Raw genomic sequence first — 26,983 nt, forward strand, 5'->3', positions numbered from 1 at the left:
TCTTATCAAGAATTTTTCAATTCTTGTGGCGATCCTAAGGCTTATCAAACATCATTATCTATGGTACTTATCTTGTTCTTTTTTTCACATTTTCTATTTCCTTGTTTAATTTTCGCAATGCTAATTCTGTAATTATGTCCGAATTTCATGTTTGCATATATCTCGTTTTACTTAACCTTTTTCAGTGTTTTTGTGCCTAAATTGCGTTTAAGAACGTCCTCTTTCACCTCGTTTTGGAATCATTCCAACCTGAGTTTTGTAGGTTGAGAAACGAATAAAAGTTAACAATATGTTTTTGGATGAATCGGTGTGCAATTTCCATCCTATAATTGATCCCAATTGAAGCAAGATAAGGGGATTCACATCAAGTTCATATATTATTGGCAAATTGGAAACAGGTAAGTTACAACAATCTAGCACTGACTACATACCAAATGGATGGATGATACTTGTAAAACAGGAGCAAAATGATCACCGGGCATAGCGGTCTAATTAAAAATAAACAGTTCATTGATCTGATGAGGTTGGAATGTGCTCAAAGTATTCAAAAATCTCGCTAGGGAAGTCCTTGAAAAAGCCATTTGAACTTGCACTTTGAGAATTTCCTTCCAATCCGAAAGTTGGCAACCTGGTCCCAAGCTTCTGGCTACTGCTGCATGCACATTGTAAACATTTTTTCTCCTCGAACCCATAAACAAAGTTTGGGTCAAAGGGCTCAGGAACAAGGTCCTGGCACTCTGGGAACAGTGGAAAGTCCAAGAGTGGTTCAGGTTCAGGGAGTAGAGGGAAGTTGTACCCTGATGAAGACTCAAACGATGGAACTGTGTGAAGTGGGGTGGCATCAACCTCAACTGCACTCAGATAATCATTTTCCAACTGTTGATAGTTTGGCTTTATCAAATCTTGTAGGTTGATCATCTCGAACACTAGAGTGTTTCCCATATAGGAAGTAGCGTAAGATAGAATTTCCTCCACCTGATTGGAACTGCATGGTGGAACCTGAAATAGATGTACTCACCAAGTTCATGAATTTGCGATTTTTTTATTAATTAAATCAAGTATTTTTCTTAAAGATATAAAAAAAACTTACTACAATAAAATTGTTGAGACATCAAAGTTTAAGATAGAACATTTTTCACTTTTCCATTATTTGTAAAAAATAAAAGAAAAAGTAGTTAAAAAAATAGTGGTAGCAATTTTTTTTAAAGAAGTGACAATAACAGTTACATCTTGGAAGTTCATAAAGGGAATAAAAACACAATTATATATATTAAAAGATAATTTAGGAATAAAAAATATGTACATTAAAGGGTAATTACCTTATAAATTATAGATAATAACTATAGATTATAGATGATTGTTGAATGAATATTGGACAACTACAAGACAATGTTTGGTTTTCCCTTTGGAAAGCTCTAAACTTAGGTTTAGAAAGTAAATCCATTTTGATAACATGTTTGATTACCTTCAAAAGTAGGTTTGAACATAAAAAATTTACTTGATGCAAACTTAATTTTGTAGAAATAAGATTAAGGTTGTTTTTGCAAATTCAATTTGATCCAGACTTAAGTTTAAAAACTTTAATCCAAACATGTACTTAGTCAAAAGTGTATTTTAAATTTGATTTATCAAAATAAAATGAGTTATCCAATCTTCATCCAATGGTTACAAAACACTAAATCCATTTTCTCCTCTCCCTTATAGGAACCACTTAATTGTAAGGACTCCCCTAAACTCTAGGAGGGTATCAGGTATAAAAAAGAAAATTTTGTGGTATTTCTGTTAGATATTGTTTTCTAGTAAAGGGTATAGAATGTATAGACACTTGCGCTGACACACAATATATCTTGAAGTAAAATTAGGATACTCATGAACCTCACCATTTCTTCCACTTGTTGCACTTGATTAAGATGAGCTTTTCCTTTGTTTTTCTTTGGCTTTGACGCTGGTGGCTTCTGCAACATCCTCTCCAACCTTTTCCTCCTACTGCTCCAGAAGTTTTTCACATCGTTGTCGGTTCTCCCTTGCAAATACGTTGCAATTTTGGCCCATTTGTTCCCATATTGTGCCTGCAATTCTATCACCAACCTTTCCTCCTCTGCTGTAAACTTGCATCCACTACACATTCCAAAATTTCGTTATCAAAATTAAGAAACAATCAAATTTTGTACATTATTAGTAGTATAGTAGTACTACAAACACTAAAACACTCGAAACAGCAACAGTTTTTTTTTTTTCTATGGACAAAAGTTAATTTTGTTAGTATCTTTGACTTTTTTCTTATTTCCTTCTCCCTTAACTATTCAACTAACCTTACTTATATCTCCCTCGGAAAAACATTAGTAAGATCAAATTTGGTATCCTATGTTCGTACAAGGATAACACAACAAATTAACATATGAATGTGAATTAGTTGCACATAATTATATTAAAAAGGTGACAGATAGAATGAATGAAAGCAATGAATTACGTCTTCAAGTTGGGTCTAAGTTTGTTAACCCATCTAAGGCGACAAGATTTTCCTGTTCTGGGCAACAAGCCTTTGGATCGAATGGAGCTCCATTCCCGAGGGCCATATTTGCTGACGTGTCTCAACAGCACCTCATCTTCCTCACTACTCCATGGCCCCTTCTTTATCATCTCTAACTCTCTAATTTCCATGCCTCTTTCCTTCCTTCATTCAACTCATCATTTTCATTTATATACATGTTTGAAATGGATATGGTACTTTTGCTCCTGTGTGCTTTCACTCATGGCTACGTCATGCACCTGCGCACGCGAGGAACGTTACGAAAGTTTTGTTTTCTGATGTTTGTGGCGTGGCAGCAGGTGGCGTGATTTGGCTTTTGATCTACGTGGACGCAATGCAGAGGATTCTTGCTCCCCACTTTGCGCATGCGACGGTTTTGACGGTTAGTGGGGAACATGCACAACCCCGCCATTTCTTCTCGTTTGAATCAAGATTTTTTTAAAATTTAAACTATTTAAAAATTTACTTCTAAATGAATATAATATTTTTAAAAAAATAATAATTATAATGCATTTTAAATTTTTTTTACACTATTATAATATCATAAATTACCTTGTTAAAAAATATTTTTTAAATAATTACCTTTTTATGGAAATAATTACTTAAAACTATATAACATTTTAACAATTATTTATGTAAAATGTTATATAAAATAAATTTTAATTGATTAATTAATTGTGCTAAAATCTTGATACTGTATATGGAAAACTTTTTTTTTCATTAGTAGAAATCAAAGACTATAATCTTATAATAACTCATTTTATACAATCAATTGATTTTTTATAATTATAACATAATTATAACGTAAATAAAGACAATAAGATCTCTTGTTATACACATTTGTTTAAACCAATGCCCCTTAGTTATGTTGCAACTCCCTACTCTCTTCTAACCAAAACTGTAATTATGCATCAAATAAAGGATAAAACGGGCAAAAAAGTCAACACGAGATATTAAACTAATACAAAGGTAATTGCAGTCTCTGAAATCGTGCTTCACATTCTTTTATTGTTGTTGCTGATGGAGTAACTGCAGGATCTCCTTCATCCGCTGGTAACCACTCACCCTCAAGGCCTCAATTATAGTTCTAACTGTTAGAAAAAAAATACCCAACTCTTCAAACCGTTCTTTTATTCATTCTCATGACACAGAATTCTTTTAGAAACTTTATTCAAGTTTTGATCAAGGGTAACCATTGTGGAACTTAAGGGTGCAATGGAGGCATTGTTCAACCACATGCCTCAGGATTTGTGTTTTTCTCAAGCATATTTATCCGAGGGATTTTATATATTCAAATTCATAATTTGTGTTACCAATAGGTGAAGTCGTTTCTCAAAATGTTGAGGCTTTCATTTTTAAGGTTTTTGTTTTCAAATTTTTTAATTTTCTTTTCTAATTCTTTGTGTGTTACTTCAATGGCTCACAAAATCCAAATAACTGGTTATTATTTGTTTGATTTCTAAAATAAATTTCTTTATGTTGTAGAGAATAACCTTCCATTGATGCATGCCAATTTAAGAGTAAAAAGAAATAGGTTGATACATAGAAATTTTTATTGTAAAACCATTTTTTCTTTCTTTTATAATTTTCCTTTTTCCATTGATATTGGCCGATGACCATTCTTATGTTTGTAGGTCAAATATGTGAGGTGCTCTTATATCTTCATGCAGAGAAGTCCACTGAAGCTTTCGTGGTAGATCATGTAATTTGTCTTCTCAAAGATAATACCAGTAGATTTTCCCATTTCTTTCTTTTACTGATTTCACTATTGTTTGACTAGCATGTTCTTTTAGAAAATATGTTCACAGGATCATGAAAATATGTTTACCCAAAGCAATCAATAATTCTCAGCAAAGAAGATTAATTATCCCAAAAGAAAGATTAAACCGATCGACTTCTACGTACAATGCATACACTGATACACATAAATTAAAGACCCAAAACCAAACGGATAAAGGTAAAGAGAATTAATGAGTAATGCTAGTTAGTTTGCATTTTTACCTTCAAATATTTTGTTATCTTTTTTTTCTTCCTCAAACTATTGCTATATTTGTTATATTTTTCTTTTCATTTATTTATCTCCCTCTATTAAAAAAGAGTGACAAAGATAAATAATTTTATGTTTACTTTTTTTACCTATTATTTTCATTTACAGAAATTTAAAACTGTCCAATTTTAAATTTGAAAACCTATCAATTTGTTAATTAAAAAGGCTTATTTTTTTTAAAAAAAAAATACTAATTTTTTTAATCAAACCTTCCATTTTTTAAATTTTATTAATTTGTTAGTTAAGCTCCCAACAAAAGAATTCTTTTTTATTTTTTATTTTTTAATATCCTTTTTAATTAGATCATATATTTTTCATTTGTTATTTTTTAAAATTTCCTTTTTTGAATTTTAAGAAATTACCAATTTGTTAATTAAATCTTCCAATTTTTTGACATTAAAAGCCTAAAAACCTGTTAATTAATTACTCATTTTTAAGAAAATATGTTCCACTTCCTGGGTGTTGGGTGTCAGTATTACAGGAATTTGCAAAATCTAAAACTTAACGAAATTAAACGCACACATAACTTGCAAAATCTAAAACTTTGATATGGATTTAAGACTACATTAATGCTACTTTAAAAGTCGCACTCAAGTTTATTTCAAATTAGTTTACTAGACTTTTGGTCCCTTGTATTATAATTGTGTAATTTTAATTACTCAAATTTTAATTGTGTTAATTGGATCCTTTAAGTATTATAAATATGTAATTTTAATTCTCATATTTCAATGTATCAATTAAGTCTTCAAGTATCAAAGTTGATCAATTTTAGTTCATTAAATTTCATAATTATCCAATTAGAACTATTTTTTGAGGATAAAAACAACCCAATTGACACAATTAAAATTTTGAGAACTAAAATGATCAATTTGCTAAACCTGAGAGACCTAATTGTCACAATTAGAACCTAAGAGACAAAAATTGTATAATTGTCATTCTTGATGGACCAAAAGTACAATTAAATCATAGAAAAATAAATTTTAAATATAATTAAAAAATATTTTTGTAATAAATATAATATAAAATATAATTTTAAAAAATTTTAATTTTGTATATTTTAAAACTAGTGTACTTAATTAAATATTAATTTCACAATAATTTATTAATATTTTACTATATTTAATATTAAATGAAGAAATTTAAGCACTAATTAAAATAATTAAAATTGTTTTTTTTATTGATTGAACAATTATTAAAAAGATTGACTTAATTGGATATAAAAAGCCACTAAAACTCATGATTAAATATAAAAGATATGAGGTGGAAAAATTCTATTGATGGAGTGTTTTTTATTAAGAATGTTTACTCGTTAATTTAAAAAGTTGACGTGTCACCTAATATCTCATTATTCAGATTTATATGGAAGTCCAATTATCAGTTCATCAATGGATGTTGGCAAATTTAAGAGGGGGTGGTTAGTTCCCTTTAAATTGGCCTATGTTTGGTTTTCATGATTGATTTACTTTGGCAACAAAGGAATACCAAAGCGTTTAAAGATCAAAATTGGAGCAAGGAGGATATTATGGTCTGGTTACATAAGATGGAGCTGGCTTGGAATCATGCTACCAAGAACCAAGAGGGAATTATCAAGAATAGATCCAACAATATATGTTCAGTTAACAAGTTCACTTGGAGTCCATCCGAAGGAAAACAATTCACTCTCAATTGTGATGGTGCTAGATCTCGAGCAAATGCAGTTATATCATGTGGTGGTCTTTTAAGAAATGATGCAAATGATTCCATGGCGAGCTTCGCCTGTAATCTAAGAGTGAGTTCAGTTATTCAATAAGAGTTATGAGTCATCTTCCATGGTATTCAACTTGCTAGAGAACAACAGATTCTATAAGTAGGATGTCAATCTAACTCAATAGAAGTTATACATCTTATACTTGATGGGTGCAATGAAAATCATGTCTATTTTTAGATCTGTTGAGCTATAAAGAGCATCATTGAGTCTCCAATGGTAGTGTCTTTCAAGCACATTTCCAAAGGATGTAATGCATCAATTGATGCATTTGCTAAACATGTTCTTGGTTTGCCTCGGGAGCTGTGTTTTTTTTTTCATGCAGGCCCCTAGTTTTGCTCTCCCTATTTTGTTGGTGGAGAAATCAACAATCAAAGGGGGTGTATATGTGTTTTCTAGTTTTTTTTGGGTTGTTAAGCCCTTGTAAGTGAGAAAAAAAATATAGAAGATATATAATTGTATAAATTAAGAATAAGGTGAAATCTCACATCTAATTGAAGTAGAAAAGTTAAGCACCATATAAGTAATGAGAAAGACTTATAAATTTAAGTCATAAAATTTTGATTTAAAGCGTGATATAAAGTTTTCTTTATTCATAACTCATTGGTGTAAATCTTTCCGATTTTTACTCCCCTCAATACTCCAACAATCCCTAATTTTATTCTCCCTATTTTGTTGGTGGATAAATCAACAATGGGAGGGGTGTACATGTGTTTTCTAGTTTTTTTTTTTAATTTATAATATAAGAGTTAATTAATTGTCAAGCTAATGCTTATGGTATTTAATCAAGAAAAAGATGGATTAACATTCGGATCTTTTTCTTATAACAGAGGAAATCACAATGTCAAATGTTAGAAAATAAATTAAAATAAATAATAAAGTTAGAGGAATAAATGTTGACTTACCTAATTTCCCCCCTTTAATTTAGCGAATCGAATACAGATTTTTCTTTTGGATGTGAATGTCCAGCGGCAACATTTGTGTTGAATAATTTACTTTATTTGTGGTTTGAGGAGTGAGTGAGTGAGTGATGTCTGAGTGTGGCTGTTCCGAGTCAGACCCTTCGTGTGGTTGTTGGTCGAGCAGCAGCAGCAGATCTGTGGCCTCAACTGAACTGAAGCTGTACCGAGCATTCATCTTCTGTGTTCCCATCTTCTTCACTCTCATTCTCCTCTTTCTCTTCTATCTCTTCTACCTCCGACCGCGAACTAGGCTCCATTGGATTTCACACTTTCGCCTTCCCAGCAACAACAACCGCAATAATGCCATCTCCACATTGGGTTTGGGCTTGAACAAAGAACTTAGAGAGATGCTGCCCATTATTGTCTACAAGGAAAGCTTCTCCGTCAAAGATACTCAGTCAGTAATTCATTCATTTTCTTTCCCCTTTTTTAGGATTTTCAACACAACCCCTTCATGCCCAGAAGCTTCAGTAATTGCTGGCCTTACAAGCCACACAACAACTAATAGGATAGGATTTGATATCATCTTAGAATTTGGGTTAGACCCTAATTCAGCTCATGAGATGAGGGTTGTTGCCCATTTATATACCCTAGTTTAGCCATGTCACTAGTAATCAATGTGAGATCTTCAGCACCCCCTTAAGTTGAGGATTGGGCATGGTAGTCCAATCATGGCCCAATTATAGTTTACTTGAAAGGCACACCAACAACCGCTAGGATAGGTCTGATAACATCTTCGAACTTTGGATGGACCTGACTCAACCACAAAAGTTTGTTCATAGGAATGAGATTTTCCCTCTACTTTTATACACTGTTTTAGTCATATCACTAATCAATGTCAATGTAGGATGTCAAAAATATTCCCCTCACATCAAAGATAGGACATTTCAAGGATTGTAGGTAGTCCGATATGGGTAGCGTAATAGGCCTAACAACAAACTGCTAGGATAGATTCTGATACCATCTTAGAATCTAGACTTAAGTCTAATTCAACCCAAAAGCTAACTCTTGCATGGGTGAGAATTCTCCCTCACTTATATACACTGTCCTAGTCATATCACTAGTGGGCTCTGATATTCTCAATGTTGTAATAGATTTTAAGTAATCACTTTAGGATAGGACAATGTTGCTGTGTTTTGGAGTTAATGCCAACTAATTTCAGGAAGTGTGTTCAAAAAGATTTCCCAAACACTTGTTTAGAACTTGCTTGTGATGCACTCAGCTTTTGAGCTTCATTTGTTGGACTGGAAAACTGTGTTTTGTTTTTCTTTAGCTTCCTTCATCTACGAGATTCTTTGTTGCAGATGCTCAGTGTGCCTTTTGGACTACCAGGCAGAGGATAGGCTGCAACAAATACCTGCATGTGGCCATACATTTCATATGAGCTGCATTGATCTTTGGCTTGCCACCCATACCACCTGTCCTCTCTGCCGCTTCTCCCTACTAACCACTGCTAAATCTTCAACGCAGGCATCCGATATGCAGGTACATATGAGCAGCTTCAATAATTTTGTCTTGGTCTTTTTTTAAAACTGAATTCGGACTTATACGATGATTTTATGATTACTTAGTTGATAATTGTTGATCAAGGAGTGTTTGCAGGTTACTACTTTGTCATACTTGGTTTTGTAATCTTGACCTTTTTTTAGTCCACATGTTCTTCGTTAATAAGAACTCAATACAGTATACCTTTGAATTGAATTCTAAATCTAAAGTGTAAACATCATATATTAATGGATACATTGAATAGAGTAATGCTATATATTCCTATAAATCGTTCTAATTTTCTATAAAGAAAGTATTAAATAAAAAAGTAAAGACATTCTAATGTGTTGGAAATATGAAAAATATTAAATACTTACCGTATAAAGGCGGTAGGAGGATTAATAGGAACATATTGTAAAAAGATTAGAATTATTCAATTTTTTAATTGTTTACATTAGATAAGGAGTTATTCTCAATATTTAAAGTTTAAACTTAGTACTGTATCGTTTAGATCACAGATCAATGGTCATGCATGACACATACTGAACTCTAATTGTCACAGAACAATGAAGAAACACAAGCCATGGAATTCTCTGAATCAACATCTCCTAGGGATCTAGAAACCAATGTCTTCCAAAATGTCTCTGGAGAAGTTGCCATCAGCACTCACTGCATTGATGTTGAAGGGCAAAATGTGCAAAACAATCAATAGGAGCATGATGATGCAAAACTCTTTCAGGTAATTTTTTGCTTTCTTATTATTAATTTTTGCTCACTACTCACTAGTGTTTTATGTCGGGGATGTATTTAATGAGGGAAATAGTAAGGAGACCAGTGATCTACACAAGAGAACTAGAGAAGGGGGTGGCAAGAATGAAACCTGGGAACAGTTTCGAGGAACAATAATATTCAATTTATTTAATTATTAATCTTGTAAATGGTTTAATGCCTTTGAAACTGTTGTCTACTTTTCATAAGAGTGATTTTTTTGCTATCTAAAGGGAAATTTGGGTATTAAACTTTACATGACATTGGATGAGGAAGCAATCTTCCTTTAGATGACTTTTGGGGGGTTTGTCTGAAGAGCTTGTACAAGACTTATTTTAATAAGCATCATGGAAAAACATATCATTCTTTTTTCTTTTTTACTTTTTTCAATAAGCTTCACAGTCAACCTTGTAATAAGCTCTCATTTTACGAGAGTTTATTGAATAAGTATTTGATTAAGCTGTTTAATAAAACACATCCTAATAAGGTTTCTATCTAGATAAATTTAATGGTATCTTTGCAAACTTTGAATTCCCTCAAATTTTGTTAGACATGTAAAATCATTTATAGTCCTTCACTTAATGGCTTTAACTTTAATGTAATCATAGCCTCTATCGCCAAGTGATCAGCAGTTCAATTCTTTTTGCACACATTCTTCTTCATTTTTTTTTCCAAAGAGACTGAAGAAGTTTAGGGTCTCAAATAGTTATAAAAATGACGCCTTGTTTTTACTTTATTTCCAGTTTTCAAATATTTGGGCAGGAAACAATGAATTATTTTATATTGGTCTGTGTCTTTAAAATAGGAAATGGAGTGAAAATATATATGAAGTGATATTTTTAAAATTATCTAGAAAAAAGTAGTTTCTCAATTCAAACAGGCTCTAAGTTTCAGCATGAGGTGGAGTAAACCTGCGTGCGATCCAACATTCTAAGCTAAAGCCCAAAAGTTTCTAGCATGTGATGTGTTAAAGACAAAACCATTCATAAGCTTCCACCTAACAATTTAAGATTTTTGAGAAAGTCGGGCTTTGATATTTTCTAAGATTGTTTTGAAATATTTTCCTTTTATAAATCTCTATTTAAGGTAAAGCAAAAGATTATTAGGTTCTCTCTTATAATTATTACCCTTTTTATTTGTCTGTCTTTGGATCATTCATGAAACTTGAAAAGGATCATTACTTGATTGGTAAAACTCACATTGAGCAGGTGTATCAAGTTGATAATCAATTCTACTATCAAAATGATGAAATCCAGATATATTGACAAACTTATCCCTTCCAACTCAGTTGAATGAAGCCTCCAGAGTGTGCGCAGCAACTGCACAGATTGATACTTCGGCAAGAAATGTCTTCATTCGGGGAACTACAGCTTTGATGGTACATTTGAATTGACTCATCATTATTGTAACTTATGGTACCCTGAATGTGTCTTTTAAGCATTCTAATTTTGGTTAATGTACCTAAGATAGTTTACATCACAAGTGAAAAGTATTTTATATATTGCTGGTTTTTCTTCTTTTTTTTCCTGCGTTTTTTCGTTAAAAATGCAAAGGGTTTGGTTTTGGATTTAGATCCTGTCTTATCCATTTTGTCGTTCCCACTAATGAATAGCATTTTTGATGCATGCATACTTCAAAATTGGCAACGTGTACATATCTTACCCATACTAGATAATGCTAAACGTATTACATTCTAACTTCTTGTATATGCCTTTTCATTCGATAGAGATGAAACTATTATTCTAACATGAATATATCATTTTATTTAAATTTGGCTACGATGATTGTTTTTTAACAAATTTTGTGAGATTAAAGACTGGTAATAATATATTGTGAGAAAATAGATGATGCATCGATAAAAATAAAAAAATAATATATGGAGTCGGTGCTTCATGGATAGAACTTCTGTTATCTTTCTTTCAACCCCTTCTATTGTCTTTCACACATTTTTGTTTTTGATTTTATGGAAGGATTTCACGTTTCGAATGATAAACCTTGAAAGGAAATTCAAGTATTCGTTTTCATGAGCGATATCGCGTTATCAGTGAGTGGTTAATGATTGTAAAAAGTTCTATAGCATAGGTATATTTGGAGTATAAAATGAATTTTGTGGGTTACTATTACTTTATTGAGAGATGAAATATTGTGTGACAAACAGTTGTAAGATATTCTCTTTAAATATTTATAGAAAAATAAAAAATAAATAAATTTCTCTAAATTAAAATTACATTGTGCATAAGTTAAAATAAGTTTTAAGAAAAGTTAATATAAAAGAGTTTCTAAATTAGCTTATATATAATGATAAAAAAAACTTATACATAAACTAATTTTAGTTTATGAACTTATTTTCTTTTTTATTTATTTTTCTTATAAATATTTATAGAGAAATTTATTTAAATAAAACCTAAAAAAATTCTTTAAGCAAAGTAACATATAGAAATATAGATACTTCGTACTACTAGCTAGGATGGTCACAAAAAAATAAAGTAACATGTGTAACTATGTATGAAGAACTTTGTGGGTGCCTTGTGACAACTAAAATCAAACAAGTGATATAATAATTTATTTATGAAATTACTATATCACACATTTATTCATATAACTTTGTTTATTAATTGATTATCATATTAGTTTCTTTACTCCATCTGGTCTTATTTTCTAAATGGCGTTATTTTATAAATTTATGAGTTCATATATATATATATATATATATATATATATATATATATATATAATTTGTTATTTTTGTCTCACATGTTTTTCTATGCAAATTTGAGTTTTCATTCTGAAAAATGAGATTATTTTTATATTTTTTTTCATTTTATTTCATACATTTCTCATTTTATGATATATGTTTCATAAATTTTTATATTAAATCAAATGAATATTTTTCATTAATTACCTTATCATAGAAGACTTCAAATATAATTTTTAAAAAAACTTTTTTGATCAATGTTGAAATTTCTTCCAACAGCTCACAACGAATTATATATAAAATGTAGATTACGGCAATGCATATATGTTCTTTTGTCAATACATGTATGTCATATTCATGTTAATATTATGTTGCTGCTGATGAACACAAATATTATTAGATTCAGTTACATCCTCCATTTCAATTCTGATACTAGCTAGAGGCAGAGAATGAGTGTCAATAGGCACAATTTTAAATGAATTATTGCTGTGGCTAGCTGTGTCCTCCCAAAGCCTTGTACAGTTGTACTATACTGCGTTTCACTCTCATTAATCACTCCTCGTAATCAAAGGTCAAAATAAAGGTCTTTTCCTTTTCAAGTTCAAAATTCAGATGTGTGCAATGACGTGCTTGCGGTGGAATCTTTGAAGCGAAAGAGCAACTATGGTTGCCTTTTAGAATGTCGTATGTATGCTGTCTTTTGGAGTCAGTCAAGAGTTTAGATTCAGTTTGTCCTAGACATGGAGTCGGTAATTAAGCACGTGAGTTTTGACGCAACCTAACCTTAATTTGGATCACATAAAACTGATCCCAAAATCCCAAAATCGTACGTATTCGAGAACTCAAAAAAAGAAAGATGATGAAAATGGAAAAGATATAAGACAAAATTAATCAGTTCTTAACACATTAATTAAGGAACTAAAAAAAAGAAATATTTTTATTAAATACATAAAATTGTGTTGTTTATAATTTTTTTAATAATTTTCATAATAAACATTTTCTTTTCTTAATGATCAAGAAATAAAGATAAAAAAATGAAGATGCTCCAGCTAATACTTAATTTATGAGTCAACGAAGACTCACCACAAAGATCATCAATCTTTGATGAGAATCAAAAGTTTCCTTTCAAAAACCAAGACGGACTCTAGTCTCTCTCTTAAGAAAAGTTTAATTTAATCTTCAATTAATGTCAAGAGGGAAGTAGATCTAAGCTATTTAATTATAGTCTTGGCTCTAATTAAAAGGTCTAAAAATGTTTAAGTGCGTCTGGACCTTACTAAAACGCATCTTATAATATTATTTCTTGTTGTTTCATATTTCTTTAGGCAATTCACAAAAAAAAAAAAAAAATTAGGCACTTGTGACTTCTTTTTTGGGTTGAACTCTTATTTAGTACGTACATGAGTGGAAGTAGATACAACGTAGATCATTTGCTGTGTCATATATATTATAGTAGTAATTGAAACTTAAATTTCGGGAATAGACTGGAAGCTATAATTTTCTCATACAATCCAATTGGTGGCTTTTGTAACTCTACCTATTCTAGCTAAGGTTTACAGTGCCAGCAGGCAGCATCGCATTATATTACAAACTTTACTACAAGATGTAAGCTGTAAAAGTTTTATGAAAGTCGGTGTTGTGCTGTACACTTACAGATCGATGTGACCAACTAAGGTAATCTAGAAAAAGGTACCTTAAATTTAAATTTAGCCAAAGGAAACATTTGATAAAAGGTATCGAGCAGGAGCAGGGAGCACGTGTTGGAGTGGAGCAAAATAAGTCTAAGTGATAATAACCGAAATATTATGAAAAATATTTGTTCTTTGCTATCTAACACTTAAAAAGAGAAAAAAATATTAATTATCCGTACTGAATTTCGAGAAGATCTGATCAAGTTGTGTTGAAATAGGAAGAAGTACTTGTAAAAGGAATTCCGACAGCAAATCAATGATACTTTGAGGTGTTTCTGTGTGGGATCGGAGAAAATGTACTTGGAAATCTCCTCTCTAAGTCTATGTATACATGTCCAATGTCGTGGGAGTCAGGTAATGTTCAGAATCACGTTTGCTAATTGCTTCTCTATGCGTTGTGGTTGAGTTTGTGGGTGGTAATTGAGGATTGCCGTAATCTGAGCAAGTGGGAGACCCCATGAGCCAAGTACCTGTCCAGCTTTACGGATCATACAGTAATTAATGGAAAGAGAAATTTATGATGCCATAAAATGAAAAAAATAAAAAATAATTTATATATCATTATTTGCTATGAAAGCGATCCTGATAGAGTGAGTTATGGGAATTGGGAAGAGACACCCACTCTCGTACAAGTTAGATGCGGACTAGTAGATAAAGAAAGAAAGGAATTACTCGCCGTTCATAATAATGTTTCAGAAAGTGCACCCCACCCACGTGCCGTGAATTCAATTTGAGAAAACAATTAAACAAGTCACTTTCGATACAAACAATAAAACATAGGCAGCAGAAAAAGAGAAGACGACACGGACGAGCGTGAAACATTGTACATTTCGACAATCATATTTTTCAGCTTTCTTGTTCACTTTTTGAAAGATTGATGTACAATCCGACAACTTCCCTCTCCACGTTGCATTATTTTTTAAAAACATGATAATATATATATATATATATATATATATATATATATATATATATATATATATATATATATATATATATATATATATATATATATATATATATATATCCTCGAGGTTACAAAGTCTTTTATTTACTTTCCACTTTTGATCAAGATATGTTGAATTCAGAACTCCTTTATTATATGATAGGGGAGAGAACATAGAGCCTTGTTTGGACGACAAGGTACCTCCTAAAATTGAGAGATTGAGTGTAATTTCTTCCTTACATTTCTATTTCTTGTAACCTTATTTATATATTTCTAGTAACAGAATTCATAACAAATTCTGCTAACAAAATATCCTATCAATTACTATTTCTGAAATATCCTAATAGTTATAGCTTCTAGAATATTATCATAGACGGTAATGGTTGCACATGGCCTTGCTTCAGGTTGTGACATAGTCTTTCAAGCAATTGGGACGCTAAGTGTTCTTGTTGGGCCAGGCTGTGTGGGTGTTGCTAGTAATACCTCCCCTCTCGAAATCCACCTTGTCCTCAAGGTGGTAATGGGCCTTCAAGTCGTCACATGCTTCCCACGTAGAGTCTTTAGGGGCCTAACCCACCCACTGAACCAAGACCAATTTGGTGGTTGGATGGGTTGACTCATCCAGCTTAGAGTCTAAGATGGATAATGGAGTCAAAACAGACTGATTGTCGATGACCTCTAATGGTAGCTGCTTTGGATCCGCTATCGGAATGGGGTCGTGGTGGGGGCGAAGAAGGGAGCAATGAAACACGGGGTGAAGCTTAGCACCTGCCAGTAATTGTAATCGATAGACTACGACTCCAATCTTCTCCATAATCGGAAAGGGGCCAAAGAATCGTTTAGACAATTTGGGATGAGCAGAGCCGGTAACAGAGCGTTAACGCCGTGGGCGGAGCTTGACATAAATCCACTGACCAATATCATAGTTGACATCACGCCGGTGGGCATCGGCCTATTGTTTCATAGCCTGCTGTGCCTTGGTTAAGCGTCGTTGCAAGGAATCATGGATGTCCTGTCGTGAAGTCAAGAGAGAATCAACAGCTTCATTAACAGCTTCATTGTTGGAAGCTCCCAGAATGTAATGAGGAAATGTCGGCGGAGCTTTGCCGTAAATGACCTCATAAGGAGTGAGGCCCGTGTCGGAGTGCACTGACGTGTTGTAGGACCATTCAGCCATAGCCAAAAACTTGAACCAATCAGCAGGGTGAGAGCTAACGAAAGAACGCAGATATTGCTCCAGGACGCGATTCATGACCTTGGTTTGTCCATCCGTTTGGGGATGGTAGGCAGTGCTCATGCGTAGGCGCGTGTCACAAAGCCGAATAGTTCCTGCCAGAAGGAGTTGACAAAGATGGGGTCACGGTCCGACGATAAGCTCCGAGGAAGACCATGGTGCTTACAAACCATGTCGAGGAATAACACTGCGACCCGATAAGCCGTGAAATTGGTCGAGAGAGCTCCAAAATGGACCCCCTTTGAAAAAACGATCTACCACGACTAAGATCACTGTAAAACCATGGGAGCACGACAGGTGAGTGATGAAATTCAGCGAAAGATCTTCCCAAACGCCGAAAGGAATGAGTATGGGTTGCAGGAGGCCATTCGATCATGTCGTGGGTGTCTTGGACTGTTGATAGGTGACACAGTTGCGGACAAAGCGCTTGACATCCTGACAGAGAGTGGTCCAATAAAAATTGGAGCTGACACGGTGGGTAGTTTTCGCAACCCCCAAATGTCCTCCGAGGGGAGTTGAGTGGAATTCGGTGATCAGTGACTCGATGAAGGGGTTGTCGGAGTTTAACCATATGCGTCCTTGGAAAAACAACAAACCGTTAGAGATTGTAAAATCGGTGTGGTCTGCTGGGTGAGCTTTAACTCGGGTCATCTGAGTACAAAATTCTGAGTTGTCCCTCAAAGTTTGTTGGAGCTAGTCCATGAATACGAAATTGGGGATGGACAGGAGGAGGCAATGGCCTTCAGGTGGGTGTGTGACGCGGGATAGAGCATCAGCCACAACATTTGATGCGCCAGCTTTATACTGAATAGTATACTCATAACCAAGCAGTTTGGACAGGTAATGTTGTTGCTCCGTGGTCTGGATGACCTGAGACAGAAGGTCCTTCAAGCTCTTATGATCGATGAGGATGGTGAATGGATGGCCCAGTAAATACTGGCGCCATTTGTGGACCGCTGTGTCGATAGCGTGTAACTCCCTGACATACGTCAAGGAGCGAAGTAGTCATGAACCAAATGGTTTGCTAAAAAACGCTAAAGGATGACCCTGTTGGAGCATGACGACCCTCATTGCCATGCCGGAAGCATCAGTTTCTATCACGAAGGGAAGCTCAAAGTCAGGCAAGGCCAGCACCGAAGCTTGAGTCATTGCTGTTTTCAATTTCTCAAAGGCCGATTGGGACTCAGGGGACCAAGCGAAGGCATTTTTGCACAATAGAGTCGTTAAGGGGGAAGCGATTGTTGCGTAGCCCTGGATAAATTTACGGTAGAACCCCGTAATGCCAAGGAACGCTCTGAGATCCTTGGGAGTGGTTGGTGTTGACCAAGCCACCATAACCTGAATCTTTGCTGGGTCAGGCTCAACTCCTTTCTCTGAAATGATGTGTCCCAGGTATTCAAGCCTCCTTTGAGCAAAAGAACACTTGGATCATTTAAGATAGAATTGGCCCTTGAGCAAAGCTTGAAAGACGAGTTCCAAGTGAGTCACGTGTGCCTGCAGGGAGTCGTTATAGACCAATATGTCATAAAAAAACAACAGCGAAGCGATGGAGGAATGGTTGAAGCAGGGAGTTCATCGTTGCTTGAAACGTTGATGGGGTGTTACAGAGACCGAACGACATCACACGGTACTCATAATGACCCTGGTGAGTCCTAAAGGCCGTCTTCAGTATATCCTCTGGTGCCATGAGTATCTGGTGCAATCCCTGTTGCAAATCCAGCTTCGAGTACCAAGATGCATGGCCCAAATCATCCAATAACTCATCGATTGTGGGCATTGGAAAACGGTTGTGGATAGTGGCAGTGTTGAGTGCTCGATAGTCGACGCACATGCGCCAGCTGCCGTCCTTCTTTTTGACCAAAAGAATAGGCGACGAGAAGGGACTTCAGCTAGCTTGGATCAGTCCTGCAAAGAGCAATTCAGCCACCTGTTTTTTGATTTCTACCTTTTTGAAATACGAGTACCGGTAAGGCCACACATTAATGGGTTCGGTGTGGGGGCGAAGGGTGATGTGGTGGGTGATGGAATGGGACGGGGGAAGGCCATGGGCTGACTGAAAGAGGGAATTGTAGTTGGTGAGCAGAGTGTCAATGGCAGGGATGGTGGGTGTTTGAGGTGGGGGTGGGTCGGGTTCAGGGGCGGGTAAGATCCTAAGTTGGAATAAGGCCGAGGTGGAATTGGTCTAGAGGAGATGTTTGACTTGGGTGGTTGAGACCAAGGTTGGGCCATTGTTGGCGTCAGCGTGAAGTTCAACAGGTTGGCCCAAATGGTGGAACTTCATAATGAGGGAGGCATAATCAATGGTTATGGGCCCAAGAAGCTTAAGCCACTGAATGCCCAAAACGATGCCACAAATGGGTAATAGGTGAAAGGTTAGGGTAAATGGGTGGGATTGAAGGGAGATGGTTGTATCGGGGTAGAGGAGGGTACAGTCGAGGATGACGTCGTTACCTACCAGAACGCGAAGGGGGGATGTGGTTGTGGTGGGGAGACGAAGGAAATTGGCGAGGCGGGGTTGCAAGAAGTTGTGAGTACTGCCACTGTCGATGAGGACAGTGACTTGGGTGTGGTTGATGTAGCCAAAGAGGCGGAAGGTCTCAGGGGTAGGGAGGTCGGACAAGGTGTTGAGACTGATATGAGGGTGGGAGATGGTAGGTCTAGGTCTGAGATGGGGTTGGGGTCTGAGGGAATGGCAAGGTCAATGGTTGTGGGATCAGAGGGGTTTTCGGGGTTCTTGGGGTTCGCGATGAACAATAGGACGCGCCCCTTGCAACAATGGGTGGCACTCCACTTGTCGTCGCAATTGTAGAAGAGGTCGCGTTCGCGGCAGAAGGCGATTTCGGTTGGTGTGCGCTGGATGAAGGGTGGTTTAGGTCGAGGAGATGGGGAAGGTGAGGGAATAGGGGTAGGAGAGTGTAGGGGGACCTGTGGGGCTTGGGAAGTAGTGTGGAGGGGAACAAGAGGATGAGAGTGTGTGGTACGGCGGCGATCGTGCAGCTTGTCCTCTTGCAATTTCGCAAGGGCCACAGCTTCCGGCAAGGAAATGGGTTGGAGGGCCAAGACTTCGCGGCGAATTTCCGGCACTAGGCCGGAGACAAAGCAGCTTAAGAGGAATGGATGAGGGAGTCCGAAAATCCGATTCATGAGGCACTCAAACTCTGTCAAATATTCGTTCACAGAGCCGGTTTGGGCCAGCTTGAACAAGGCACCCTTGGGATCGTCATAGTACGTGGGTGTGAAGCGCGACTCCAAAGCCTAAAGGAAGCCGAACCAGGATGTGATGAAACCATTTCTGAACATCCATTGGTACCAACTGAGCGTGGCACCGTCCAGGTAGAAAGAAGCTAAGGTAATGTGCTCCTCTTCTGGTGTGCCCTGATACTCAAACAGTTGCGTGATTTTGAAAATCCATCCCATGGGGTCGGATCCATCGAAATGCGGAACGTCTAATTTGACAGGTGCTCGTGGTGCAGGTGAATAGTTGGAGGAAGGCACAGGACTGGAACTCCCTTGGTGGTTGAGGCGATCTAAGATGGAATCGACCTTGCTGGCTAGCTCGGCGTGGTGGAGAGACAAACGAGAGATGGCTTCCTCAAGTTTGTCCGTGGTGGTCTTACGGGTGTGGTGGTCAGATCAGTTGATAGGGGAGGGAACAGAGAGCCTTGTTTTGAGGACAAGGTACCTCCTAAATTGAGAGATTGAGTGTAATTTCTTTCTTGCATTTCTATTCCTTGCAACCTTATTTATACATTTCTAGTAACAGAATTCATAACAAATTCTGATAACAAACTCTAAGAACAAAATATCCAATTAATTACTATTTCTGGAATATCCTAATATTCGTAGCTTCTAGAATATTATCATAGACTGTAATGGTTGCATGCTTGTGGCTGAGGGCCTTGCTTTAGGTTGTGACATAGTCTTTCAAGTAATTGGGACGCTGAGTGTTCCTGTTGGGCCTGGCTGTGTGGGTGTTGCTAGCACTATATACTATAAATAAATGTGAATCGTGTCTAACGAGAGATATAAAAATAGACACATTACGGATTTCCTGCCATAGTTTTTTATCAACCTGAGTGCTGATAATGATAGCCAAGTTGGCAATCACATTTTTTTTACTCGTCATTCAAATTTAACTACGCGTTCCCAACTGTTGATTAATTTAATATTGAGTTTACTGAACATAATAAAAAATATATAGTATATAGCTAAGCTTGGCTCGCTGCCATAAAACTTGGGGTCAAAGTATAACATAGCTAACCTGACAGTAGTAGTGACTACATATGATTATATAGACCCATTCTGGCTTAAGTTATTAGAGAGGCTGAAAAAGAAATGGAAGATTCAGTTCCAATTTTAAGAAACTCTGATTGTATTGTGCAGGAAAAGTTGATTCCCTCATGGGATGAAGCGATAGAGAATGGTTTGCGAGAATTGGGGTGGTCGGGGATGGCGCAATGCATCCTTGTGTCCATTGCTATGTGCTTTGATGCACAGCAGTCCTTCATGGCAATCTACTCCGACGACTACCCAACATGGCACTGCACAGAGACAGCATGCACCTCATCACGTTCTGACATATGCAAGCTTCCAAAGTCCTCTTGGGCATGGGATGGACCCTCTTCTAAGACAATCATATCACAGTTTGGCCTTGAATGTGCAGGCAGCTTCATCACAGGTTTACCTCAATCTTCTTTCTTCGCCGGTTGCCTTATCGGTTCCTTTCTTCTTGCCTCCTTGGCTGATACATCTCTTGGAAGAAAGAACCTCCTCTTGCTGTCTTGTTTATCAATGTCCATATCTTCTATCTTCATTGTCTTCTCCACCAATGTTTGGATCTACTCCGCCTTTAAATTCCTCATCGGGTTTTGGCGTTCATCCATCGGAACATGTGTTCTGGTGTTGCTGACTGAGAAAGTGAGCACTGAGTGGAGGTTCACAGTGGGAATTGTCGAATATTTCTGCTTCACATTGGGGTATATGATCTTGCCTGGAATAGCTTATATAAACAAGAATTCTTCATGGAAAACTCTCTATGTGTGGACATCCATTCCTGCCATTTTTTACTCTATCATTGCTTACCTTTTTGTTACCGAGTCTCCAAGGTGGCTTCTCATGCAAGGTCGAGAGCAAGAAGCCATGGCAATGCTTAACGGAGTTTCTTCAGTAGAAAATGGTGCTAATTTAACTGCTAGCCTGCTGAAAGTTCCTGCTGCTAAACAAAAGTCTTCAATTTTCCAACTTTACTCATCAATAGCAGAGTTGTTTGAGAGAAGTTGGGCTCTTAAACGGATGGTGGCCATTATGGTGCTTGGTCTTGGGATTGGAATGGTGTATTTTGGCATGCCTTTGGCCGTCGGGAACTTAGGATTTGACATTTACTTGGCAGTTGTGCTTAATGCCTTGATGGAAATACCTTCTTGTGTAGTCACCTACTTCTTGGAAAACTACAGAAGAAAGCCATCTATTCTTGCATTTTCAGTAGCAAGTGGGATATGCTGTGTATTGTGTGTGGTCGTAGGCAGTGGGCAGCAGGTAGCTAAGGTGGGGATATCATTGGTAGCCTTTTTTAGTGCTGTCACGGCTTATAATGTGTTTCTCATTTACATTATAGAGTTGTTTCCCACCAGCGTAAGGAACACCACAACCTCATTGGTGAGGCAAGCAACTGTATTTGGTAACATATTCATCCCATTTTTGATATCTGCAGGAAGGAAAAATGATATTTTCTCCTATGGCGTATTTGGAGTAGTTATAATATCATCCTGTTTGACTTTAGTCTGTTTGCCAGAGACCACAGGAATAGCACTTTGTGATACCATGGATCAACAAGAGAAAAAGCACAGCTTATCTGTGTAAAATGTGTAACAGGGCTCGGAAAGAAATTTTCTTGATTTTGTCAACAAGAGAAAAAGAACAACACATCTGGGTAAAATGCATAACTGGGTCAGTTTATGATGCTTTTGTAGGTTCGCTGTGTTTGCCACATCGGTAGGAAATGTTCTTTATGTTGTCTCGATTATGAAGTGAAAATATCTAAGCAATGCTATAAATGACGGACTCCGTTCTTGAAATTTTCATGTAGTTTTGTATCATTTAAGTTAATTTATGTAATGTCCAATCAACCTCATATGACTTTTGTTGATTAGCAAGTTATCATTTGTGCACTCTCCATGACATCTACATTTGGCTATTATTCCCCGCAGCCGCATCATGTGATATCTACCAGGTTCTCTATGTCATAGTATATTTTTCATGCCCGATCTCCTATGCATTTCTTGCTTTTAGTGATGCTGATTGTACTAGTTCTCTATAGTATTCATTGGTGCATATTTCCTGTAGACTCTGATATCATGTAAAAACATAAATTGTCTACAAAATCCAAATCCTGTAGTGAGTCTGAATATTGTGCAATGTCATTGTTGATTGAATTTGGCTTTCCTCAAACTGTTCCCGTTCCTCTACATGAAGATAACACAAATGTCATTCAAATAGCTACTCATCTAATATCTACCATGGTACCAGCATATTGAAGTGAATTATCACTATATTTGTCAAGTTGTAGATACTACTTGGGTCATTTATCTTTCACATGTTTCCAAATTCCACAGCTTTGCAAATGGCTGATATGTCTACCAATTCTCTCCCTAGACAACTTCATCAGTTTCTTGTTCACAAATTGATGCTTCTTGATCAACCAACATGAATTTGAGGGGGGATGTTACCATATAAAACTCATATATAAAACGGAAATGTTTTCCACTCGACCATCCTAATAGAGGAAAATTATGGTAACCACACAATTCTTAATAATTCTTTCAGAATAACAAATTAACAACCAACCTTAAACTCATTTTCTCTGTACTGTATATCCTCAATAGCCAGTTATATCTAGAGACAAAAAAGAAATAATAGTAAGAAGCAAATAAAGTATACAGAAAGTATAAACATATTAGCATATTATAAATCTAAATCTTCCCATTCATATTATACTGAATTTTAGTTTCTAGAATGAATGAAACGTTTCATTATATGCTTTAAAAAAAATTACACAGACCAAAAATAACTTAACAACCATAAACTTGAGTTATTTATACTTCACAACCTAAAAATGATGCAGATAAGTGACCTTGTTGTTCTCTGTAAGAACCTTGGCTTTCAGAGCAAGAATCCCATCAAGCCTTGCTTTAGCATTATCCAATTTAATGATTAAATCCTTCCTTACATCACTCCCCTGTCAAACAAAGATAAATTACCAGATTCCAACTTCATGTAATATGCATTGATGAAAGAAGTAGTCTACCATGCTATCCATTACAAGGTTATCATTTGCACCAGCCTTCCCTGCAAGTTAAAATTATGAAAATAAAGTTAGGATATCAAATTTAGTTTTACAAAAGGGATTATAAAATGTCTGCAAGTTTAATAGAAAAAAAATAGAAAACGGACTTTTGATTCAGTGTTCAGCCTTGACAAAGCCAAGGTATCCCACTCATTACTGATTTTGTTACAGTGAGCATTTACGGGGTGATTTTAGTTTAACTCAGAAGGCTGAGTCAAATACCACTGGTTCTCAATTTGAGAAATTAAATCAAGCCATGCTATCTTATGGAACCAGTCCAACAATGCGACAGACAGTCATAACTCAAATGCCTTAAAATACATAAACATTGTAATGATCTTGAATCTTGATCACTCATTGCTATTAAATTCATGATAAGTTATTTGAACATGTTTATTACTCTCTCTTTTTAATTTAGCTTTGATAAATGGAAGCAAAGAAATAGATCCTCCTGAAATCGTTGGCAGAGTTTAAGAGTCATTTTGCATAAGACTGTGTGTAAAACATCACACTAAAGTTTAGAGCCATGCCTTCAACTTTACTTTTTTGCCCAACAGCCTTTCCGGTGACCTGCATAAATTCAAAATGGAAGTGACAAAGAGAGACTTCTCACAAAAGTAGATAAATTAAACAAATAAAACCTGAGAATCGGAGGAAATTTTCTTTGCTTTATTCTTCCTTTTAGTCAATAATTTATTGGACAAAGTTATATTATTTCCTAATAAATAAGTAACCTCAAGAAGTTTGCTCAAACGCGTACCAAGGAATCAAGGACTCTAATTTTCAGAGGAACTGAAGGATATATATGGGTATTCCTGATAAACTGTTTAAAGTTATTTGCACGAATAACAAAAAGGCATACCAAATCATGCTTTTTCAGTTCCCTGTTAATCTTCTTAGTATTGACCCATTGGTACCAAAGATTTCTTTTCAGTACAAAGTTGCAACAAACTGAATGAAAGAACTCGCATGAAAAATGAAAGCAGAGCTGGTAACAGGATAAAATTAACGGGACAAGGATGCTGGAAAATAGATTTACTCAGTGAATTAAATGTAACTCCTCCAAATTAAGAATATAAGTAAAAAGAAACTAATATCATCGGAATCAAAAGAATCATAGGAAATAAAATCTGAACTAAATAAATAATATTTTTGGGATGATTTCATTAAGGAAAATGCTAATCAGTGCCTTGATGAATTAAAAATGGAAAGTTTTCTATAGGAAGTGTAGCAGTGAATTCTCCCGTGATTTCCAATGCAACTTCAACATAATATTTAATTTAAAAAAAAATATTTCCACACTTTTCCGCACCCTAGAACCTCAAACACCCAAATAGCACTCAATATTTATACTAGCTTCTTGTCTTGTTCAGGGGTGCAATTTTGAGTAAGATAAACCATTCTTCCATGCAGAACATGTATGTATTTCAAATGAAACTATTTCCCAAACATAATAGTCCTCTGATGTCAACATTTGTTGCTAATTGTTCTCTTGATCGCAGATATTACTTCATGCATTGAGCCTGCGCTCCAAAGGTCGCACACCAATAAAACCAAGAAGAAGAATGAAAGCGAACCTGTTGCTTCTGTAATTTGGCATTCATGTCCTCTGCAACCTTGCTATAGTAGGCTCTGAAAGAGTAAAACAAATTAGATGAATACCCATCAAATGTGTAAGATCATTCCCCCAGTATCTTCAGTTACCTCTTCTCTGAAAGTTTGGCAGATAACCCAACTCTCTCTTGCTGAATAAGATCCAAAGTCTGTTGTAGAGCATCAAGGACAACAACACAGCTCAAGGCATCAGATAAAGAGCGTGTCAAAACAAGCAACAAGGTCAAAATTCTTCATAACAAATCCTAAAGCCCCATATAGATTTATCAAGTTTTCACATCACATCCCCACATTAACTCTAGACTTTATCTGGAAAGCACGACTTTTAATTTAAATTAATTTTACTTTATGAGGAATGTTAGGGTTAGGGTCACACTCTCAAACACACTCTCTTAAACACATTCTCACCGTTACATCGATGAGAGATGTGACCGTAAGCATTCCTCTTACTTTATCGTTGTAAGTATACATTTCTGGCTACCAAATTTGAGTTTTGTGTACCAAGTTAATGAGTGTAAGTGTAACAGCATATCACTTAACATGTAGATGAAATACGGAAATTTATGCAGGCATTATATTTATCACTTAAAGTATAATAATAACATTGAACATATCACGCTTTCCACTTGAGCAGGACCATTGACCACAACGGAGAAAAGACTAAAGAGGTAGCTCAATTATAAAAAATAAAAAATAGAACGCATTCACATTTAAGCTCCAGTGGTCGGTTTGAAATTGCAGATTCAGTTCACAATTTATAAATAAGAGTAAATAATGTATGTAATGACACTGAAAAAAAATTATTCTATCATTCAATCACAAATCCTCGGCGGGTGTACATACTTTTATTAAATTATAAACATATTTATACTTAATCATTACACGCTTAAACATATCATCAATGGTTTTTTATTGCTGAAAAAGTGCAAAGAAATTAAAATCTATAAATAAAGTAATGGTGAGGTGAGTGAGTGCTCCGAAATGGAAGAAAACGATATGAAAACTGAAATGCTAGAGCTGACCGAAGTGGATGTCGTTTTCCAAAGTGCGTATGTTGGTCAATTGCGTTTCCTCTTCGGCCGAAATCTTTGCCGCTTCATCCTCCACATTTGAATTCAATTTCAGTTTTCAATTTTCATTTTCAGATCGATTAAAAAATTTAACAAGGTGGCTGTGAGTGGATTCGCAAGTACCGTTCATTTGAGAGCTCAGAGAACACGAAATTCGAGTTTGTCAACCGTTTATATAAAGCGTTTTGGAGGGAAAGGGTGTTTATATATCCACCTTCCCTTTTCCATTCTGTTGTTCGGCGTCAGTGTTACACTTATCAATTTATTGTATATTTGGATTAAATTATTTAATGAAAATCAGTTTTATTTTATTTTTTAACACATTTATTTACATAAATTATGAAATTAATCATCAAATTAAAAATGATAGTTAGTGAAAACTTTTTTCATGATAACAATTGTAAAATTCCAAACTCACTTTTCAAGTATAGCTTACTTGGAGAGAGAATATACTTGTAATTTTACCAATTAGTGTGTGAAAAAAATATCCAACTTCTGAGGTTTTATATAAAAATTCCAAACCCGCCCTTAATTTACATTTGTTTCTATAAAAAGACATATTGCGTTAATTTTAAAAGGTAAATAGTTATATTACAAAATATATATACTCATTTAAAATGTTCACCCCATTGATAATCAATTACCTCGTGAGGTTTTGGTTCCAGTAGAAAAATTTCCTTTCCCACGAAAGAGTTATACCATTACCAAATAATCACCAAACTAGAAAATCAAAATCATCTTGAATAAAATTATTTTAGCTTAAATTCTCTTGGTTTCTACTTTTTATTCACTTTCTAATGTTGTATTTCAAAGTCATTATTGAGTAATAATTTTTTTAAAAAAAACAAATGTGTT

The 26,983-nt window shown here is 35.4% G+C and overlaps 3 protein-coding genes and 1 long non-coding RNA gene across 5 annotated transcripts; 2 read left to right on the forward strand and 2 right to left on the reverse strand.

Moving 5' to 3' along the window:
* Window positions 1-507: 507 nt before the first annotated feature.
* LOC114367690 (probable transcription factor MYB58) lies at window positions 508-2,661 on the reverse strand. The gene is made up of 3 exons (XM_028324889.1): window positions 2,471-2,661; window positions 1,881-2,118; window positions 508-999 (listed from the first exon to the last, which is right to left on the reverse strand). The coding sequence occupies exons 1-3, from the start codon at window positions 2,659-2,661 to the stop codon at window positions 508-510; spliced, it is 921 nt and encodes a 306-aa protein (XP_028180690.1).
* Window positions 2,662-7,251: 4,590 nt separating this feature from the next.
* LOC114425937 (RING-H2 finger protein ATL7-like) lies at window positions 7,252-11,107 on the forward strand. Of its 2 annotated transcripts, none has more exons than XM_028323807.1 (4): window positions 7,252-7,680; window positions 8,588-8,768; window positions 9,331-9,507; window positions 10,825-11,107. In XM_028323807.1, exons 1-3 carry the CDS (start codon window positions 7,352-7,354, stop codon window positions 9,478-9,480), a joined length of 660 nt encoding a protein of 219 aa, XP_028179608.1. In that variant the 5' UTR covers window positions 7,252-7,351; the 3' UTR covers window positions 9,481-9,507; window positions 10,825-11,107. The 2 variants fall into 2 exon arrangements, with proteins under 2 accessions (XP_028179608.1, XP_028179607.1); XM_028323806.1 differs by having other exon boundaries at window positions 7,253-7,680; window positions 10,745-11,107.
* A 9,185-nt stretch (window positions 11,108-20,292) lies between these two features.
* On the forward strand, window positions 20,293-22,248 carry LOC114366886 (organic cation/carnitine transporter 3-like). The gene has a single exon (XM_028323914.1). It carries the CDS (start codon window positions 20,438-20,440, stop codon window positions 21,959-21,961), a length of 1,524 nt encoding a protein of 507 aa, XP_028179715.1. The 5' UTR covers window positions 20,293-20,437; the 3' UTR covers window positions 21,962-22,248.
* A 1,719-nt stretch (window positions 22,249-23,967) lies between these two features.
* LOC114425931 lies at window positions 23,968-26,292 on the reverse strand. The gene is made up of 4 exons (XR_003669318.1): window positions 26,081-26,292; window positions 25,149-25,207; window positions 25,022-25,076; window positions 23,968-24,014 (listed from the first exon to the last, which is right to left on the reverse strand). It is a non-coding gene; the product is annotated as an uncharacterized LOC114425931 (long non-coding RNA).
* Window positions 26,293-26,983: the final 691 nt, after the last annotated feature.

Source organism: Glycine soja, chromosome 9 (assembly GCF_004193775.1).
Source record: "Glycine soja cultivar W05 chromosome 9, ASM419377v2, whole genome shotgun sequence".
NCBI lineage: Eukaryota > Viridiplantae > Streptophyta > Magnoliopsida > Fabales > Fabaceae > Glycine > Glycine soja.